This window comes from Cydia pomonella, chromosome 15 (assembly GCF_033807575.1).
Source record: "Cydia pomonella isolate Wapato2018A chromosome 15, ilCydPomo1, whole genome shotgun sequence".
Taxonomy (NCBI): domain Eukaryota; kingdom Metazoa; phylum Arthropoda; class Insecta; order Lepidoptera; family Tortricidae; genus Cydia; species Cydia pomonella.
This window is the reverse complement of record NC_084717.1, coordinates 9,838,560-9,860,854: the sequence shown is the minus strand read 5'-3', so window position 1 is coordinate 9,860,854 and position 22,295 is coordinate 9,838,560. Positions and strand designations below refer to the sequence as shown.

At 37.4% G+C, this 22,295-nt stretch overlaps 2 protein-coding genes across 2 annotated transcripts in view; both read left to right on the top strand.

The window, feature by feature from the left end:
* LOC133525745 (apoptosis-stimulating of p53 protein 1-like) overlaps nucleotides 1–22,295 on the top strand; it is a 322,549-nt gene that overhangs the window by 271,085 nt on the left and 29,169 nt on the right. The window lies entirely within an intron of this gene.
* On the top strand, nucleotides 184–3,809 carry LOC133525744 (uncharacterized). The gene has a single exon (XM_061862116.1). It carries the CDS (start codon nucleotides 338–340, stop codon nucleotides 1,289–1,291), a length of 954 nt encoding a protein of 317 aa, XP_061718100.1. The 5' UTR covers nucleotides 184–337; the 3' UTR covers nucleotides 1,292–3,809.

Below are 22,295 nucleotides of genomic sequence, written 5' to 3'. Positions count from 1 at the left end.
TTTATGTGACTGCTACATAATGCCTATCGACTGATTAGAATGGACCTCAAAGCAAATTGCTTTTTTTTTTCTCAGAAATGTCTCAGAAAATTTGAATGTAATTATAAAACCGATTTCGATATTATAATGACGCAATAATAACATTGTTTTAGAGGTAAGAAACTTGATGTAACGAAACAGTCAGCCGGTCGAGCTCCTACCGAGCGGACGATACATTGATAACGCGCTGTACTAATTATCTACCTACACAAACACGTGTATTCGGATTGCAGTGTATAAAAATTAATATTTGTTTAATCCGCGTAATAACGTTAGTGAAGTGTATAAAAAGACCTTGATGATGGTGCAGTGTAAGGAGTGCAAATTATCGTTAGCTAAAATCAAAAGCGATAATATATCCCGTTGTAAAGGCATATGTGAGGGTGCTTTTCACAAAAAATGTGCCGCAAAAATAAAAGGCTTTAACGAGACTGAGATATGTGCAGACTGCCAAACACCTGTAAAGCCTCAATCGAGTACAAATACTGATTCTTCCAAAATAACGATGGAAAAAGTGTTGAGAGAGGTCAACGAAAAGCTGTCTGTCGTATACAAAATGGAAAAAACCCTCGAAGATATGTCTAACGACATAAGTTTTTACTCCGCAAAATATCAAGAACTTATCGAGGATCGGGACAAATCGAACAACAGAATAAAGACACTGGAGCATAGGAACAACCACCTGGAGACATGCAATCGGGCTCTGGAAGAGCGGGTAACATGGTTAGAAACTAAAGAGAAAGAGAAGAATGTGGAGATAGTTGGCCTGGAGGACAAAGATGGCGTCATGCTGGATAATGCTATACAGCAGTTAGCCCGCAAGTTTGGAGTAGATGTCGGGCAAATTCGCGAGATACAGCGGGTAGGCGTAAAACCCGCCGCTGTTAAATTAGCAACCGCCAACCAGCAAAGTGAGGGTCGCTCGAGCAAGCCGCGCCCGCGGCCCGTTGTTATCACCATGGCATCGCGGGCGGCTCGCGACCAGTGGCTGGCCGCTAGAAAAACAATAAAGCTCTGCAATGATGACGTATTTGAGAATGGCAACAAAGACTTTATATACATAAATGAGGATTTAACTAAGTATACACGTAACTTGTTGTGGACGGCAAAGAATGAATTGAAACCTACTTATAAGTATGTATGGGTGCAGAACGGCAAGGTGCTGATAAGGAAAGATGACCCAGCTGACGCGAAGATAAAAGTGGTCCGCTCCCTCAACGACATAGATTCATTATTAAATGATGAGAAGTGACGTACTTATACTTATATCTGAAACGGTTCCTTTAAATTGTAACATTGAGTTAAATAGGATGTTATCTAATATTCAAATTCGACGACGAATCTACACATATTACGTCTAATATAAGTTACAAAAAGTACGAGAACTTAGAAGTATGGAACAATGAAATAAAACTATATAAACTAAGTTTACATATCATTCACATCAATATAAGATCATTAAGGAAAAACTTTAACGAGCTACAATTATTACTAAGCGGGTGTATGGCGAAAATAGATGTAATTGCGCTTACAGAGGTTAATATAAGAGAACAAGAATTGCCGATGTATAAACTGGAGGACTATGATACATATATAACGACAAGAGAGACATCCAGGGGAGGAGGAATACTGGTATATGTAAGAAAGAGTATTAGCTTCTCGGCATCTATAATTAAATCTAACTACAGTGAGATAATATACGGAGAACTTTCTCGGGATAAAAAACAGCTGACCCACTTGTTCGTCGTATATAGACCGCCGAAAACAAACAAACATGGATTTGTGACAGATATACATCAAGTGCTCTCAAAAATACCTACTGGACAGGAGTTAATAATGATCGGCGATACAAATATAGATCTCATGAATGAAGTCAGCTCAGGCAACGTCATTAACCAGTACAGGGACAACATGTGTGAGTTAGGATTAGAATGCGCCATCAGTGACGTGACCCGCGAGGAGGTGTACGGCGGCCACGTGACCCGCACCTGCATAGACCACGCGTGGGTGCGCACCCGGTGCGGCCGGCCTGTGTCCGCGTACGTCCTCACCACCAAGGTATCTGACCATTATCCTATCGGAGTGAGTATCGAGGTCGTTGACCCTGCACAGACTAGTAAGCAAGCACCTGTGACTATTTTATGTGAAAAAACAGTAAAAAATCTACTTGACAGTGTTAATTGGAAAGAACTGACTTACTGCGAGTGTCCACTACAATTGTATGATAAGTTATGCTCAGCTTTTTCTAGTGTTTACAATGACTCTAAAAAACAAAAAACGCCTGGTAGACGCATAGATAAAACATGGATGAATAAAAGTATTAAAAAAATGTTAATAGTAAGAGATAAGTTATTTAAAAGGTGGAAAAGTAGTCCTAACGATATGAACCTAAGACTGCTATATAATAGATATAGGAATAGGGTCAACAAATGTATAAATAAAGCTAAAAATAAGTATAGGCAGGAAGAGTTAAAACAATGTAATAACAATCCTAGGAAAATATGGGAAAAAATTAATCTGTGGACAGGGACGGAAAAATTGAGCATAGATAGAATAATACAAAAATATTTAGCAAAAAATGATACCATCTTGAATATCTGTAATAAATTCTCGGAAACTTTCACTAAGGAAATATTGAATATAAGGCATAACTGTAATGTCAAGTTCTTAGATAGGTCAAAGTATATAAACAATAGTCAAGTATCATTAAGGTTTGTTAAGGCGCAATCTAACGATATAAAGAAAATTATTCATAATTTAAGTGAAAAAAAGTCGCCTGGATTAGATCAGATCAGAGTTCGAGATGTAAAATATTTAAGTGAAAAAATTAGTCCGGTGTTGGCAAAATTTATTAATCTGTGTGTAACAAAAGCTATGTACCCAGAGCTATTAAAAGCAGCAATAATAAGGCCTATATTTAAGCAAGGATCATATACTGATTATACAAACTATCGCCCTATTGCCATTTTATCAGTCATTAATAAAATATTAGAAAAATACTTGACAGCACAAATTAGTAGTTTTTTAGAAAAAAATAATATCATCGCACAGTCGCAACATGGGTTCCGTCGAGGGCGTAGCACGGCGACCGCGCTGGGTCGGTTTACTGACGAGGTCAACGAGGCTCTAGACCAGCGGAAGCAGGTGGTTGTGGTCTTTATTGATTTCAAAAAAGCTTTTGATACTTTGGGCCACAGCCAGCTGCTTCAGGCAATGGAAGAGTGTGGAATCGCGGGTCCACTCCACGGGTGGCTTCGCGCATACCTCGAGGGTCGAACCTTGCGCACGGCCGTGGGAGGCGAGTGCGGCGCGCCTGCGCATGTCTCTTGCGGCGTGCCGACCGGCTCGGTAACCGGGCCAGTTGGGTACATAGTTCATGTTAACAGTATGTGTAATGTTGTCAAAAACTGTAGTGTTTACATGTATGCAGATGACACCTGTCTAATATACGCGGATAAGGACCTAGGCCTAATAGAAAATAGAGTACAGGAAGACTTAACTAATATTATTAAATGGTCACATGATAACGGTATTATTATTAATATTGCGAAAACAAAATGTATGTGCATACGGTCACCTTACTCTAGAGATAGGTACAGGCCGCCGTGCATTGTGGGGCACAGTTTCGACTGCCTCCACAGTGCGCGGCCGGCCGGGGTCGCATGCGGCTGTGTCGAGCTTCAGGTTGTGGAACAATACAAGTACTTGGGCTTGCTTGTAGACTATAAGTTCTCGTGGCAGCCACATGTTAATGGCTTATGCAATAAATTAAGAGCAGTACTTGTAAAATTCCACCATCTGAAGTTCGTTTTAAATAGGGCCACTATGTATGCAGTGTACTATGCTCTAGTGGATTCACTGTTGTCGTATGGGCTGTCAAGCTACGGTCGTACATTTAAAACGTATCTAGATAAGATAAAGGCATTGCAGATTAGATTCATGAAATTAATGGTTGACAAAAAAACTAAATTTAAATGTAAAAGTACTACCTATGAACAACTCTTCTTAGAATGTAAAATTTTACCAGTTCATGAAAAAGTCACGTTATTCTTAGCTATGGAACAAATGTATAATGATGAGTTTAAAATACCTATTGTCAATCAAAGGTTAATAAGAAACAGAGATAATAATAAATTGCTAGTACCTAGTTTTACTAATTATTTTGGCCAGAGATGTAGAAAATATTTAGTCCCTATGATCTATAACGAGTTACCATCGGATTTGAAGACCAAAAGGATAACAAAACGAACCTTTAAAAAGAAACTTAGCAACAATCTATTAAATAAAATAAAAGGTAAAATACAACCGCTATAAATTGTATACATGCACTGCATTTTTATACTGTATGATCAGATTGTAGCGTTAACCCCTTACTTCATGTCGTAAACAAAAGTATTATATCTGTTTAAAAATAAACTTTAATAGCTATCAATAGAATTGAATATTATAATTGCCATATAGGGCTGCGCATGCGGTAAGAGGTTAAATAGATAAAAATATAAGTAACATATAGACTACATGCTTGCATATTATAGGAGCTTCGTCTGCCAACAAACCACTCTGTGGTTTGGCAGAAGTATATTGTAAATATTTATAAGGCATGAAATGTGAATAAACGTTTATTTATTTATTTATTTATTAAAAAGTTTATTTTAAAGCTGGCCATTATGTGCAGATTTTGAAAGCATCATAGAGGGTTTATGATATTAAATACTATTTAGACTGGATAACAGTGGCCAGGGGCCCATATTAAGGTAACACAGTAATAATATAATACCGTTCGAATGGAAATGTAAATTCTATGTCAAATTTTTATATGGCATCTACTTCATTACGTGGTTATCGTCATTCTACTGACTAGGTCTCCAATTAGATTAAACTTCGTACGAACTACGTACCGTTCGTTAAGTCTACAAAGTCTTACTGAGATAGTTTTCTTGTAAGATAAATATCTGTTCTTTCAGGTTTTGTGTAATTATTAGTATAGGCGGGGAATATAGGTACTAGGTATATATCTACGTAAATGCGTGTATTGTGATTCATTCAAACAAATAAAAGGAATCATTAGCGCAAAGCACACGCCAATCAAACCTGCGGGCTATCAAATTACAATTTAGGCCAGGGCAGAGACAAGTCAATACTAAGAACAGGTAATCTTCATGCAAATATTGCAAGGGTACGTACTGCATCATTTAAATATACGCTTAAATATAACTGTTGTTCAACATTCATACACACTTCACATGATGTAAGACGCTTTACTTTTGTTTAAGGGTGAGGGGCGCCATAAGGGTGATTAATTGAGTAGTCACCAGAACTAAGAGACGAAGCGGAGAGATTCCTTAGGAAAAATTCTACATGCACGCATATATCCCGATGTCTTAGGCACCGCTCGTCAACCAAACTTTGGTGCAATACTCTTAGTTTGCTCTCTCTCAGAGCTATCACGAAAGTGTGTCGTCAATATGCCACATAGGAGCACGAGATTTGTCTGTACGATGCTATATTCTGCCATAAAACTAATTTTGAAAGCTGAACACCCCGGTTCGGCTCCGCCCTCCGCCACTGGATGGATGTTTTAGTCACATTTTGTTTAGTATATGACATCTATTTCAGTTTATAATTTATAACTACTTAAAAAAACATAAATCAGTGTATTTAATTAAGTGATTTTATTTGCCCTCTAATTTGTGCAGATTGAGGTTCTTTATTATAAATTGATCTCCGGCGACATTATTTCGCCGTGACCTGTCCGAGCATGATCGATGAGCGATTGTTCCGACCGTTAGGTTTAATTGGGCATGTTTACTGGCGCGGTCGGCGGGATTTTTCGAGGGTGTTAATTTCTGACCTGTGTTAATATGTTGTGGGCTTTTGTCGTTTGATGAGGTGTCCTGTCAAGTGCTTAACGCTTTACAAATTGACTTTAAAGTCAGTGTAATAAATAAATAATTGAGTACAATTTCCTGCGACCCAGTTACAAAACATAGAAAACATTTAGTGCTGTTCGAACTCTTGGGCCCAGAACCAGCATCTTAGGCAAAATCATGCAAATTTGGCGAACCAATCGTCGAAATAAATGTTGCTTTGATATAAGGAGTCTTCTTCTCGACATTACCGAAATAATACCAGCAATGTACAGATGAGGCCCTAACATAAATATCCACTTTTGTATACAGCTAGTATGGCGACGTGGGTACTTAAGCTGGGGCACATAGGTACTGTACAAGGAAAATCAAGTTATTTTTTTACCAGGCATTATGGGTACAATAGCACTTATACACAGGTACATATATAAATATACTAAAGGTGCCACTTATGTAAAATAAAATCGTTTTTTCTTCTACAACTCAAAGGCGAAACCGGGAAGTACACTAGGGTTTCTGATTTCTCGTCCTTTTCTGTTTCTCGAGGCACGATAATTCTCTACCTTGATATCTCTAGTTTCACGAGTATCTCGAGAAATTATGAAATTTCAGTAAATCATGGTCTTAAGTTTTTGACTTTTTCTCGTCTTGAGCAGAAACTCAAACACGTTACACACCCACATGTACACTAACACCTTTGATTTAGAAAGACCGCAATAAATTGCAATGATTGTTGCTTATTTCAACGCGTCCCGCCTTTTGCTGTTTGCATTCCAAACTGAGATTAATTTCTACAGCTAAAGTACGTCTTCAGCCTGGGTTTGAACTATCGCGATAATTATCTTCCATGATAATTCGGGGATAATTATCAGATGCCATCGAGTAGTTCGCGTCCGTATAGTAACTGCATACAAAAACGTTTACCAAATCTCATGCTAGATGGCGCTGACCCCACACAATTAGCGAACGAAATTTTTATCTTGTTTATATTTAAGGGTCGAAATTTATTTTAATTTATGTGTAACTGGTTGTTTATTTTCGTAGTCAATTCTTCAAAAGTAAGGAGCGCCCTTTTTGGACGAACTAGGAGTACATATAATTATTTTGATTGAAAAATTCCTTCCATCAATTACCATCAAATCAATAATTATCGAAATATAATTATCAATGTTTTGATCGTATTTTGATTCGATCTCGTAAATCGCTTACGCTAATTTGTGCATATGAAATAAAGTAATGCTCGTGTTTGAGTTGCAGGCCAATTACCAAGGCGATTGTCAATATCGTATCAAAACCAGTTAAAAACCGTGACGAGTTACATGTATCTGAATCAGGCTCTAGGAGTATTTTATGTAATAGCACATTCGTGAACATTCTTTTTTTTTGGTAACGAGACGCCTTTTGTTTTCTTGAGACTAATCCTATTAACTGTTGTTTCAGAGAATTCAAATTACGCAGCTAAGTTTCTTACCTTGTATACAAACTCCTTTGGAAAAAACTCGCCTCATACGCAAGACAATGCTTGCTTCTTAATACTTTTGTTACCAAAAACCGGCTAGGAGGATTCAGGTTGTTTAAGGATTGAGATATTGGGCACAGGGACCGGTCCGGTATCCCCTTCGAGGGTTTTTGAAGGGGTATTTCGTAAGGCTTTGCTTACCAAAGCCGTTGCTAGCTCAAACCCTTTCATTTGGCTTTTTAAGCGCTTCATAATACGGGTAAGCTTATCAGCTTACCCGTATTATGAAGCGCCCGTTCCTAAGCGCTAACCCCTTGAAGGGGTATCGATTATAAATTATAAAGCTTATGCCATTTTCAACTTTCTCTTGGTAAAAATAGAATCAAATATTGCTTATTTATGTTTAAGGAGAAGAATTAGGTATCTAGCGCGGATACCCTTTCATTTAGCGGTATCTCTGAAAGGGAAACCTCTTCCTAGAGCTAAGTCAACGGGTAAGCCAATCGTTGGGACTATTCGATGAACGACTAAGCCATATAATGTAATGATAATGTCGCGCCTTATAGATGCCACAGGTGACCAGAGGGCTGGCCAGTATTTTGCTCAAAGGATAAGCATTGCCATCCAACGTGGCAATGCGGCCAGCCTTCTGGGCACACTGCCCATCGGCAGCGACTTGGGAGACGTTTTTTATTTACTTTAAGTTTATTTGTAGCCCTTTTTTATTATTATTAAGTTTATTTATAGTTTATTGTTATAATTATGTAATATCTGTGAAATAAATCTTACCTATACATAACAATGTAATGTAATTTGTGTAATAATGTCCTATAATATTTATTTTATTTATTTATATAAAGACTTTTTTCTGGGTAGGGGCAGACGGGTGGGCAGCTCGGAACAAAATGTATGACTAAATGCCTAATGGTATCCTCTACCCGCCAACTATAGGGCTACACAGAGACGTGATAATAGTGCAAGAAGAAAATAAATTATTTATTTATGCTTAGTAAACTACACTTAAAATACAAAAAATATCTCTCTCAAAAAACTCAATATTAAAAAAATACATCTTGTTCTATCAGTTGGCTAAATTAACCCGTTTAGTGCATAAAACGCGAAGTCGAACGAAAAAACGCTATACATATTATGCAACGTAAACATCGTTCCATCTATCTCATAAAGCACCTTCCAAGTGTCTCTGATCTGACAAGAGGCACCGAGCGGCCACTGCCAATATATAACGTCACTTTCTGACGACCCATAAACACTAAACTCAGAAATATACGGAATAAATTTCTCAAAAACTCGTTCTTGGAAGATTTCCAACTGTCGTAGTACCGTGACCGAGTGTATAAATAGGTAAAGAACACAAGAACGTTTGGATATGGTAATTAATTAATAATGTTCGTATTAACTCGATGCACAGTTATGTTAAAACGAAAATAGATGTTTGACCTGCGCGTGCGCGGGTCGTGCGTCTTTTTTAATTTATTTAATGAATCATCATCATCATCATCATTGGCCTTTGCGTTTATTGCAGACGATTTATGGTGTAATACCGGAAAATTACCGTTTTAGGTGCCTGAATAGACCGATGCGAGACTGACATGGTCTCCCACAGGCCTGACAAGAAAAATTTGCAAAAAACGGTACTGGGACGCGCCTTGTCGTTGTTTTTGCCTCTTGTCAGCAGTGCACGTCTCATCTCGAAACTTGCGACCCTCCACAACGCGTTTGAGCCGCTCCATTCGCTGTTCTGCGAGCCTCTCCCAGTCTTGGTTGGTCGATATGCAAAGCAATCATGTCCCTCTTTGCGCAATCCTTAAAGCAAAGCAATGGCCTCCCAATCTTACGTTTTGCATTCTCAACCGCACCATTTAGTGAGTCTTCATCTTCTTTATATTTAAGAGCTGTGCTCTTGTCGGTGGAGCAATCTCCAACTCGTCTGGTCCTCTGCCAACTCCTTAACCTTCTGGTATGACACGAACCGAACCTTTTCTATTATTTCGTTGAAATTATTTAGGAGAAGAAGAGGAAGACCGTGTATAATAATCGATCACGCCAATATTCGCACTGCACGGGGGCTGCCCATGGTGACAATTGTTTGTGACGTAGCGAACGATTGTCATCTTGGCAAGGCCCTCCAGCTCGCGTGTGGCTTCCGTGGAAATATGCCGAATCCTATCGCCTTCATCAGAAAAGGTGACGCAGCAAAAAACTGTTATGTCGCCAAAATGATTTTTAATAATTAAGATTATAATTATGAGGTTTTGTTGCCAGACAATATATGATTTTTGATAGATATTCCTTATACGATGACCTTTTTCGCTCAGTATGCGTCATGACGGGGGTTCTGGCCTCCGCTGTGAGTTGACGCTATCTTGTTTTGTTTGATTTTTATACGTTTATCTCGCGATAAACTTACTAATGAACTATTTGAGATATCCTTCCAAATTAAGGTTAGAAACTTGATGACTGATTTATCTCATTAATTATCATTTAAACATCGCGGCCATCACACGCCCACTAGGCATACCTAGAATGCAAATTACGATAATATCGTACTAAAAGACGTACTAACGTAAAGACGTCATACTCGTAATGTCTGCAGCTACCGAAGCATAATTAGAAATACGAGACATACAGCAACTATGAGATAACTTGTACGTACGAATCAAACCGCCTGCTACGGTGTCGTCGCAAAGTTTGGCTTACCAGAATACATTTTCAACATCTTGGTTTATTTGGTGGGTTTGCTAATAAACTCGCATCAGTATTAGCACACAATGATATTATATAATTTATATTATAGGTACTATGGATAGGTTACAGTCATGCATAAAGAGCCACAAACAATGCTTCCAGATTAATTTCTTTACTCACGAATGAATCTGTTTTTGTTGATTATTTCGCATACCATTCATATTTACGAGTATGACTACTCGTTGTTGATTTTAAACTTGGCTATTCCTCTTTCGGCGAATTCGGCGTGCACGTCTACATTTTTCGCTTTCCTAGACGCCACTAAAGGCAACTTGTACACTTTGTACAAGGTAAGCGCTTCCATTTTGGAATGCCTATATTCTACCTGGAGTTATAATATCATTGTTAGCGCATATCAAAGATTCTGAAGACGTTTTTATTATTTGAGACCGTGACAAATGTTGTCTTATATAATTACTTTTCTAACCAGAAAATGAGATTTGATAGAGTAGGTAATATGTAGATTAATTAGTGCAATAATCCCCTCAAGTCCTTCATGCGTTAACCATAACCACGAAACATTGTGGTAACGCCTCTTCGAGACATACGAGTAGGTACCGGAAAAACCATGCTGTCGGCTACGTATGTACTACAAGCATATCTTAAGAGTCAGCAGCAAGCTCGGCCGAATTTTACGTTCCGATACAAAGGGAGTTTCGTTCTCATTTTAAAACTACGTTTTGGATTGTAATAAAACCTTGCACATACATTGGCATGAGGTATATCTATGCCTGTAATTAGTTTATATAGCTCCAGCTTATAAAACAAACGAAATTTAGCAAAAACAAGTTTTGTATGAAAAACTTAATTCGCTGTATTTTTTATGGTACCTTACCTTATTGTAAGTTTTAGAGCAATCTAGCTAGTCGTTTTAAAATGAGAGCGTAACTACGTCTGTAGGGCTAAGATGGTTGGCTCTTTATCATTAGTCACCATGCCTGTCACGTTCTAACAAGTATGCAAGTGCGAGAGTGACGCATAATATGACAAGTGATAAAAATGCGACCATGATACCGCCGCTGTATGGAGAACCTAGCTTACTGCGGACTCTTAACAGTGGATTAAACTGCACAATTAGGTAATATTACAAGACTATATTTTTAATTTATTAATCAAAAAATACTTTACCTATTTCATGTAACTGTGAGTCCCTTATCCGTATCGTATTTGGAAGCTTGCCATCAGTTTTTAAATCGCTCCAGCTTCTTTCTCAAATCCCAGACAGATAAGAGATTGGCATTTTATTGAATACAAGAAAATTTTATAATCGTAAATATTACATGTGACACTGACGACTCCAATTTATTGTCCATGAGTAATGTGACTGTTTAGGTTTGATTTATTTGCTTCTTTTTATCGGTTTATAATTTTATTACACCCTTTGATTAAGTTTTAAAATTATAATTTACTATCTTACGCTTTTCGAAGACAGAATGCCAAAATATATTAACTGAGTAGTAATGATGAAACACACTGTTTATAAGAGTTTCCTATCTCGTAGGGAGCCAACAAGACTCAATTACTTATTTTAATTAGGTAAAGCTACATTATATGTACCTACGTTAAAAGTTAAATGTCAAGACAATTATAAAATTTACTGTCACGGAAAATAATTTTAATATTTAACAGACAACTCTATTGCAAAATCTTTCCCAGTATAGGTGTCGGCAGGAGAGTTGAAATTAATTACACACATAGCTACATAGAGTGCTAATTAAGGTCTAAAGTGAAATACCTTGAAGAAACTTTTTGGACTATCTTCAAGCTGGCTATATTAAAATAATTATCTTTCATTTTGCTTTAAAACTTGATATAGGTACAAATAAAGATCACAAGTGTGTAATAGTGTGTTGACATTACAGTAGGTACGTTGTTGTGTGCGTGACCTCAACTCTAGTGCCGGTACCTACCTATATATCGATATAATAGTTCGTTAGTGATGGCATTTGGATAACATCACAACGATTCATCGATAGGCTGTATGTAGGTAATCTAACATTGCGACCTAGGCGCAAGCATACTGTTTAACATTGTAATGTGTGCCAGATAACCCTACCCTACTTCGAACCTGTCAATGACTAAGTCTAGCCGGCCGCGCAGAACTTAGAACGGCTAACTAACCATATATAATAAGTTTTGTCATTTACAGTAGTCGAGAGATTTTAATAAATAAAATTGATATCGCGAGCTATAAAAAATGCTCTTATTACAGTACATTTTAGTACATTTGAATTATGAAATTTTCTAAGGATTAAGGTGTTGCAGGTGTCCATGGACGGCGGTAATCGCTTACCATCAGGTGATCTGAAGTTCGTTTGCCTCCTGTATCATAAAAAAATTAAAGCACAAAATATATCTAATGTACATGTATAATGCGGACTGCACACAGAATGTACTTATATTTGGTGTGAACCATAATCATGGTATAATGCTGACTGCACACAGAATGTTCATATATGGCGTGAACCATAATCATGTTCGCTTTTTACCCTTCTAGCAAATTTTGGAGCATTACAGTCGCCATCATAATATATCGGAGCGGCCAATATATTCAGATATGTATCTAAACAAAGCAAAAGTGGCAAGATGTTAAAGTGTATGTTCAGATATTTTTAACCACCTTGCTCCAATATATCGAATGGCGCAAACGGATAAATCGATTTTGAAATGACTTTTCCGTTTATTTCGTTTTTATCTTGATGGCTTATGTAGCTTTATTGTAAGTGAGCATAATTATGTTAAAAAAAACACACACACAGTCTTGACTGCTTTTCATGTTTCTACCCAACTATCAATCTGCTATGCTACGGGTAGGCGAATAACACCAAATCTCTCAATGATCCATCTGTCCCCAGCCGCCTGTGCTCCGGTATCGCCGTATCGCGTAAACATCATAACGGTGTAGCCGACCCCGATACACGCACCAGACGACACTCCTACTCAGTCTTATGTACATAGGTACATCCGATACATAACACATAGGTGTTAGAGCGCTTTCACATTATACACGATATCGGATACCTATCTACGCTGTATCAAGTATACTTAATGTGTTCCTGTGTATGTATTTATTTTATGAGAATTTAACGCTGTTATCGCGTTAATTTAATAATTCGGGTCCTAATCGCATGTGTTATTTTAATTGATCGTAGCGACATTTCCGATGTGACTACATGTAAACATAAATTTGTGCCTAATTAAGTTTCATTTTAAGGCTTGTAATGTTTTGTAGCATTGCCTGTAAACATTTTTCAATGTGGTGTTAAATAAAAAATTTCTATGTCTAATGTCTACTTGTTTTCAGGAATGAAAAACTGATGCGCGCAAATGAACACCGCTTAGATTGTTTGTTTAAAAATCTTGATGAAAATGAGAGTACATTTAAATGAAAAGTGTTTAAGTGCAAAAGACGGACCTCGCGGACCTAACGTCACAGGGCACAGCCACCAGCTGACGGGCACGTCTTAGACCACGACCGTTCACGTTGGGAAACAAAACGCTAATGAGGCAAGAGGCGAGCAGCCGCATCCAAGACGGCTGACTCACCAGGCTGGCAGTGGAGGGGGAGGTAGGGATACCGGAAACTGTACTCAAATTATGTCTGATACTATAGGGAAACGGAAATGCTTCTCTCATTATGTTTGTAGGCGTCGAATACAGGTACAGGATTTAATATATCGTATACCTCTCTTACACACGTGTTAGGAATGAATGGATGGACTGTGTGAGAGATGATATGAAAAGAAAGCAGGTGAATGATTAGATGACGAACGACAGAGAGTTATGGAGGAAAAAGATATGCTGCACCGACCCCAAGTGATGGGAAAAGGGCTAAGCAAATGATGATACCTCTCTTACACACGGTATGCCGTGTAGGATAATGAGAAGGCACACTTATATTTGCTCTCGTATAGTTAAAGCCCGTGAAGTTTGGGGTTTCTCCGCCGAGACGTAAGATTTCACAATTATATAGTAATTTTACCGGTCCATAGAATTTTCGATGAATTACGCTTAATAAAGTTTAGCATTGATATTTACTCGAAACTACTCAAGTTTATAATCTGAACCCGCCTGGCGGGTTCTTAGCTGTGAAAAGTTAAATGCGATTATCTGACCCACTGTAACTTTTTAAATAATAGTATAATATAATATATATATTTATAACCGTTTAAAAAATAGGGAATTCACTGGGCCGATAATTAGATTTATTTTTTGATAAAATTACCTGGCTGATAATAAAATTCTACACGTTGTAAAGCTTTATTGGCAAAATTACAAATTTCGACTACTCGAAGTTTTGATATTCGATGCGTGAATTTTGCACGTAAATAAAAATAATCTTATTCACTCGGCCCGATTCGAAGAATGAAATACGATAACGATAACTTCTGGTTTAGATAAGTTCTCATTTAGATATCGTTCATATGTCGTATAATTGACAATAGCAGCTCGATTCGGGCAACCAATGTCACTTTGACGTTAGAAATATAGTAGATAGATCTTATTGGGATCACAGCGGAATCGAAATAAACGTCAATAATTTTGACATGTCGTTTAGTTATCGATCTTTTAAAGATGCTTCCAAGATCTTAAAAGTGTCTTAATCATTCTTCGAATCGGACCGACTCTCTTTGCGTTTAATATTTTGCGGAAATACAGTTATGATTCTACCTCATGTGACGTTAAAATGATTACTTAATGTATTTATTTAAATTCAGGACATTAAATTTCACCACGTCGTAAAACTGTGTTAATGATCCTTGACATAATCCAAAACGGTATTAAAATGGGTTATTGCAAGTGTTCACACATTTAAGTAGGATACTTAAAATTCGGCACGGGTTTTTAAGGCCATCAAATTACGCGTCGAGTACTTCAATAAATTTATCTTTTACATTAGGTATCTTTCCATATTTTCATTTCACTTTTCATTTTATACAGACCTTATTCTCATATTTTTCTAAACTGGAAATCAACTTTATTTCCTATTTACGTTCAGAGGAACTGAATATTTTTGAACCGAGTTCGTACTTGCCACCTTCGGTTTACAAGCCGAAATCTTCACTGCTTCTAGTGAGGAGAAATGCAAAACGCAAAGTTGTATTTAAAGCCCCCATTTCACATTTGAAGTTGGAAGCTAGGAGGAGACACAAATTTGTGCGATGAGAGAAGGCCTATCCCAGTAATAAAGGTTGCATTCGGATCGAAAGTATTGAGACTGCAGCAGCATTATTGTTTCAATTTGCAGCGATGTAGCAAATTGAGTTGCTGCATGGCGTGTTACGCTGCCGGAATTTTCGTGGCATTTTTTAAAAGTACGAACGTAATTTTAAGTACGTCGGTTTTGAAGTGATTTCTCATTTATCGATATATATATACCGATACAATGTACAACACAACATATTAAAGATTGCTCTATTCCTATATGACTTGTTATTTTAAATACTAAAATTATACTGCTATGGTATGCATATTCAACGGAAAATATGTTTTCAAAACATATTTAAGACCGGGATCACCGGATTGAGCTTCATAAACCAAAAACTGTCTCCACTGAACGCCATTATTTTATTTCAGAAATTTTATTAGGGAAGATGGTTTTAATTTGTCGTCAACTTGGGAACCAGTGATCCAGTAGCTTAAGCGTGCGGATATAGTAAGTGTTGCGTGTCGGACTATTGACAATAATTAACCCATGTGTGGTGAGTGGTTTGAAATTGTGATGCCTACCCCAAACTTTTTCATAGACTTTTCGTTAGGTAGTTACACAAATCTCTGTTTTGACATTTTCCTGGGACAGAGTTATCCGCGACTACGACCAGTGAAACCTGCGTCGAAACGTCGGAAATAAAGGTAACAAAATAAATTCGCGATAAACCCGGATTTAAAATGTTTTTCTGCCCTCCGGGCGGAAAGCGTCAATTTTGCTCCCGCTGCGCTAAACGAAGTTGCCGCTTTCCGCCTCCGTTGAGCAGAAAAATAGTATGCGCACCACGAGAGGAATCGTAGGACATTCCAATGTCCTACTTTTCCTCCCTTGGGACACAAATAACTATTAAATGTTAAATTGAAAATATGTGATTGAATGATCATACCTATCGAACCCCATGTCCGATTTAGTTACAAAGGTATTCAATGGTAAGTGCGGTCTGAGGGACAGAAATGTGTGATCTACTTAAACTTGATTTGGTTGTTTATTTTAACTTTGTTAATTACACATATAACTCAATGTTTGTCACCGTTACTCTGGTTGGTAAACTATTTGCATTGCAACCAGTTTGGCTACAGTCCGCAGCAGAGCCAAAGCTCATTCACAAATTACCCGCTAATTGTGATTGGTAACCTATACGTCGAGGACACATCACACTGTCCATTCCTAATCCTTATTGCATAGGTAATAAAGTCGATCAATGGTTAACTGTGTTGTTGTTGAACGTTGACACGACGCGGCGGCAATTTCGGATTGATTGGTGAAATGCGGTTTTCTGCTCTGCAAAATGGAAAGTAAATTTAAATAAATTAATACGGAATATGGACATGAGATATTTACGTCATAAAATATGTTGGTCTCCTCACAGTGTAAGCTTATGTTATGTTGAATAACTTTGATGAACGGTCCATAGTGTCCGGTCATAAGCCATATGGGACACGCACTTTATGTTGCTATCAACCACCCTCTTGACAGCATCAGACTATATCGTGGGTGTTCTTCCTTGCGCACTTCCTTGTTTACTTGTGGTGAAACTGCAATAGGGTGTTTTTTAGGGTTCCGCACGCACGCATGCACGCACGCACGCACGTACACACGCACGTACACACGCACGTACACACGCACGTACACACACACACACACACACACACACACACACACACACACACACACACACAATTACTGGCTCCTATATCTTATATTATTAGACTTACTTAAATTTTCGTGTGACAATCTGTAAATTAAGGAAGAGCGGTGTTGCCCAATACAGGCAAATTTTACTTACCGGATAGCACTATCCCCTTGGATGGGTGACCGTTTTTATAGATAATGGTACGGAACCCTTCCTGTGCGAGTCCGACTCGCACTTGGCCGATTTTTTTAATGATATTGGAGGCAAACGAGCACTCAATTCGCCTGATGGTTAGCAATTACCGTTGCCCATGCAGACTTCCAACAAGAGCGGGGTTGCAAGAGCGTTGCCGGCTTTAAGATGGGAGTACGCTCTTTCCTTGAAGGTTTGAAGGATATTACGGACGTTGCTCTTTTATTGAGGGATGTAGTTAGAAGTTATTTGACAGAATTTACAGCACATGTACTTCTAATTCTAGTTTATATGCTACACCCACCTAGAACATTTTGTTTATACGCTATGCCTCCCCACTGTTACCCCTATCAGCGTTGTCGCCGATAACTAAGTCTAGTGTGTCAACTAATTGCGACGTTTGACGAGGGGTGATTGTGAATAGCATGGCGTGTGAATACGCCAATTAGTCCGGGTTTCATCACTAACTCGGTTATCAAATTGATGCGGATGCCGCTTCGGTGTGTGAGAGAGAGCGCTTATGCATCCGTCCCGCCCGCGTAACGGAGCGGCTAGCGGATCCGCATCCAATGTGAAGAATGCCTGCCTACGGTGCAAGTTGCGGAAAAAAACTCTCGGAAATTGTACGAAAATTTCAAAGGAATTAAAGAAAGCTGTAATTTCAGGAATGGGAAATTTTGATTTCCATACAAAAATGTGAGATATTTCCGAAATTCTTCCATGTGGAAATTTCGCAATTTTTGAAACATTTCGACAGCAAATCAGTAAATGCCAACAACAATTTTACAGTTATTTCCAGATCTATAAAAAGGTATTCCATTTAAAGAGAACTCACGACACAAACTTACACTTACGCGTAGTTACACCAACCCAGAAACATAAATAAATTATTTAGTTGTCGGATAAAAAACTTTCTCAGAGCCAAGAATCCACATATTTTGCTGGTCCAGTCTGCCACTTTGACCTCTACCGATACACAGCTGTCAGGGTCTCGGATCAGGTATCAAGGATAATATGATACCCCTAGGTGTTTTGTTAATCTATAAATTGTATTAGCCGCTCCAAGCAACGTTGGAGCCAAAAATACACTAATAGGTACGTACAGTGTGCTGCGAAATTTCATGAAGAAATTATAAATGAATTTATTGATAAAGTCGCTATCCACTTTTACGGCTGATGGTACGTTTAAACGCTTCTCACTGCACCCATCTTGACATTTTTCTGTTTGGCCCTATCTATGGTGACTGGCCCGAAGGCCTGCCAGATCGTATAATTCGATACGAATTTCGTATAATCGGACTGATTGTCGTATCTATTATGTATAGGTAGTCGTTCGGTATAATTGGATATGTAAAAACACGAATGGTTAGTTTGGTTTTTCTCTTTGGCCTTACCATTTGATCAATTTGGTGCTCTATATAATGGGTGTTTGTTAATATGTGAGAGGTTTTTTTATTTTTTTGTGCTGTGTTTCGGCGCTACTTATTAAGAGATTTTAGTTACTACTTATACTAAATACAAGTCGGTTATTGAAGTAAGTATTAAAAAAGTCGGGTATATATAATCGTTTTCCTATAACGCAATCGAATTTCGTATAATTTTTGACGTTGGACTGTATAATCAATATTTATGTACGTGCAGCCCTGCCCGTCCGAAATGTATAGATTTATATATATTTAGAAAAAAAAAATACTTTTGGCGTGTAATTTCATCCGCTACGCCTTTCAGAATAATCTTAAGTGGGATTTACTGTCTATCAAAAATCAGTGGCACAAACAAAAATACATAGAAGAACTCATAGAAGGCAAACTTTCTACTACAGTTGTAATAATTCCAAATACGTTTCCGATGGGTATCTACTTTAGTTCACTTTTTTTTTTTTTACTTAGGCTACAAACAGTCTTATACAAACAATAATGTAATAATAAGCAATTTGTTAATAGACCTTGAGTGCCCTACCTTAATAAACATTAATTAACTTAACATCAATAAAATCATGTATAAACGTTAACATCGACTATCAAAATATTACGATTTCTGATAGTCTAACCGTTACCGACCGATTCTATCGCATCTACCAGTCGGACACAGAAAATATATTCTACAGAAGCCAAACTACTGGTGAGCGTCAGGATGGCGGGTGGATCTCAGCAAAATTGAACAAAATATTTATAAACATATTGTACCTTCGGTGTACCTCAGTGTACCTTTAATAAAATCCAGTGTACCTCTTCCTAAAACGAAATATTTAACAAAAAATGTCCACCCGCCATTCTGACGTCAGTATGGCGTTTAGTTTGGCTTTTACCACTTTGGAAGTGTCTCTCACGCAAACTATTCAGTTTGAAAAAATATGATATTAGAAACCTCAATATCATTTTTGAAGACCATCCATAGATACCCCACACGTATGGGTTTGATGAAAAAATAATTGTGAGTTTCAATTCTAATTCTAAGTATGGGGAACCCCCAAAATTGAACTATTTTTGTGTTAAAATCTTAATGCGGTTCACAAAATACATCTTACCAAGTTTTAACAGTATAGTTCTTATAGTTTCGGAAAAAAGTGGCTGTGATACACGGACGTACAGACAGACAGACATGACGAATCCATAAGGGTTCCGTTTTTTGCCATTTGGCTACGGAACCCTAAAAAATACACATTAGTACCTACAATACAAACCTACGTTTTCTTTCTAACTATAAAACAAACACTTCGTTGTTCTGACATAAAAAAAATGTTATTACTAAATATAGGTGTATGCGATTTCACCTAATTAAAAGATGGCACATTTGAAAATAGCATTTAAATTAAATACCTTAAATAATTCATTTAACGCGTTTGTCGAGAATGTTGCCCGCCGACCAAAACACCCACGGAGGAATTTAGTAAGGTGGAATATTCACGGGTGTAAAGGTTTCGGCACATTATGAGGCTTTTAAAGCGCAACGCGATACTTGCCGGCAACTTAAAACAGGATGCCAATTTCATTTTCATATAAGTGTGCGCCAGTGTATAGTAATTAGAATACGAAGATCGATTACAATAATATTTATTAGTCTTACACAACTTACAGAAGTTTCAGGCAACCTGACTTAATTTCTTATTTACATAGAATGTCTACAAAGAGTCATAAACTGAATTATAGTTCCAGGGACTTTTAATCTGTTACATACCTGCAATTGTCAGTGACTTTTTCTAATTCTGGATGAGAATAGCTACGCTTTCAGTATAACTCTGTCTAAGCACAGAATATCCACATGCCCCGGACGTCACGTGTGATGACGGGTCGCATTCTGCCGTGCCGCTACTCAGACTCGCATATCCCGCTCCTTATTTACATAGAATGTTTACAACGAGTCGTTAACTGAATTATAGTTCCAGAGACATTTAATCTATTAAATGCTTTGGACAAGTACTTTGTATGTAGGTAGGTTTATTGTTTTGTCTACGAGAAATATTAGGCATAAACACGGTGTCGCTGTCGCAAATCAGAACCTTAACATTTACCTATCGATTTGATCTTCTTTTGATCCTTTATGAACAAAATGCTCTGTAAAATTGCAGACATTTATATTTTATACAAATGAAAATGGTTTTAATAGGTAGATAGATTCGGATTCGCCTTTATGAAGAAAAATGTTGCATGTGAATTGAAAATTTTGAGCTGAAGTGGTAAACAGTTTAAGTGTACTCGTGTATTGTACCACAGACAAAATTAACATTTCACCGGAGCTCACTCGCCACCTTTTTATTGAGAGCTTTTACTCATAAAACTATTATTTTCAGCATCCACTGGCTCTTGCAATTTTAAAATCCGTTGTTTTTATTCATTCTGTCAGTTTTCCTCGCCGAATCAGTTCAAAAGAGCGAAACTACATTAAATACGAACAACGCATCAGTCGTTTTTTTCATATATGGTGACAGCTTTTATCCTTTGATGAATGGCCATGCCATCAATCGCAGATCACTTGTACTCTTCATAAATATGTACGGATACTGTGACATCACTTTTTACGAGCTAAAAGGATCTGGTGTTATGATTGATGATCAACTCGAGGGCAGTTTTATTGATTCGTTTTTCTAGTGAAACTGATACGATTTTAACGCTCTTCGGCCGCTTGGCTTTATCATTATTACTAATTGATAATTGTGTTGAGCAATGAATATAATTATCTATGTTTGACGCTCATGGGGTGATTATAACCAAAATTAAATAGTTACAAAAAATTTAAGCTGTTTTCTGTTCACGGATTCTTTGCAGACTGTGGGAGTATGAAGGGCTTGTTGCTCTATAGATATTTACGAGTTAAAAGCTACAATGTGTGTTGTTGTTATGTTTCTTTTCTTGATTTTCATTTTTTGATTTACCAGTAAATTAAATCAACCGTTGAAACATATTCTTAAAGCCAACGTGGCTTAGATTTAAAAAAAAAAACCAAAAACACGCCTGAAAATGCGTACAGCAGGGAGCCGTGAATGTTATGCAAATTCCCAGATTTATAAAACCATGTTCCAAAATTCCTCTCAGCAATTTTTGCCAAATATCGTGCAAAGAAACGTGCGTGTGGCAATCGCGTGCTCCGGAATATTTGGCGGAGCCGAAGCCTAACCGCTACTGTCTGGAAGCTGATGGACCTCAAATTAGGCCTCTTGATTAAGTGGTGCACGCAAATCCGAATCCCTAAAGCTGTTTGCCTCCCAAACAGCACAGGTATAGGTGGATTACAAATAAGTATACACCCCAGGCTAAAAGTATGGAAACAAGCTTATATGACAGTAAAAAAACTTTAAAATTAGAAAATAATAAATTAAAATTTATCATTTTAGAAATAAACAACAAAATTTGTGGTTACGATAGTTGCGAGTTCAACATTTTGTAAAAAGACAATTGAGAAGAGCGACGATTACATAAATTATAGAATTAAGAGATATTATAGAAAACAACGTTGTTTCCATATTTTTGGCCTGGGAAGTGCTTATATGTACAGTAAACTGCTCTCTCGATTTAATTAAACATCTGAAACTCGTACGCTAACGAGAGAGGAACCGTTATAATTAATTATCACTTTAATAAAGTAGAAAACACGTGTAGGTTATTTGGCTCTTCATTTAAGATAATGTTTCGT

Excerpts from the sequence above, each read along its gene's own strand:
- LOC133525744 (XM_061862116.1), top strand. The coding sequence starts at position 338 with ATGATGGTGCAGTGTAAGGAGTGCAAATTATCGTTAGCTAAAATCAAA.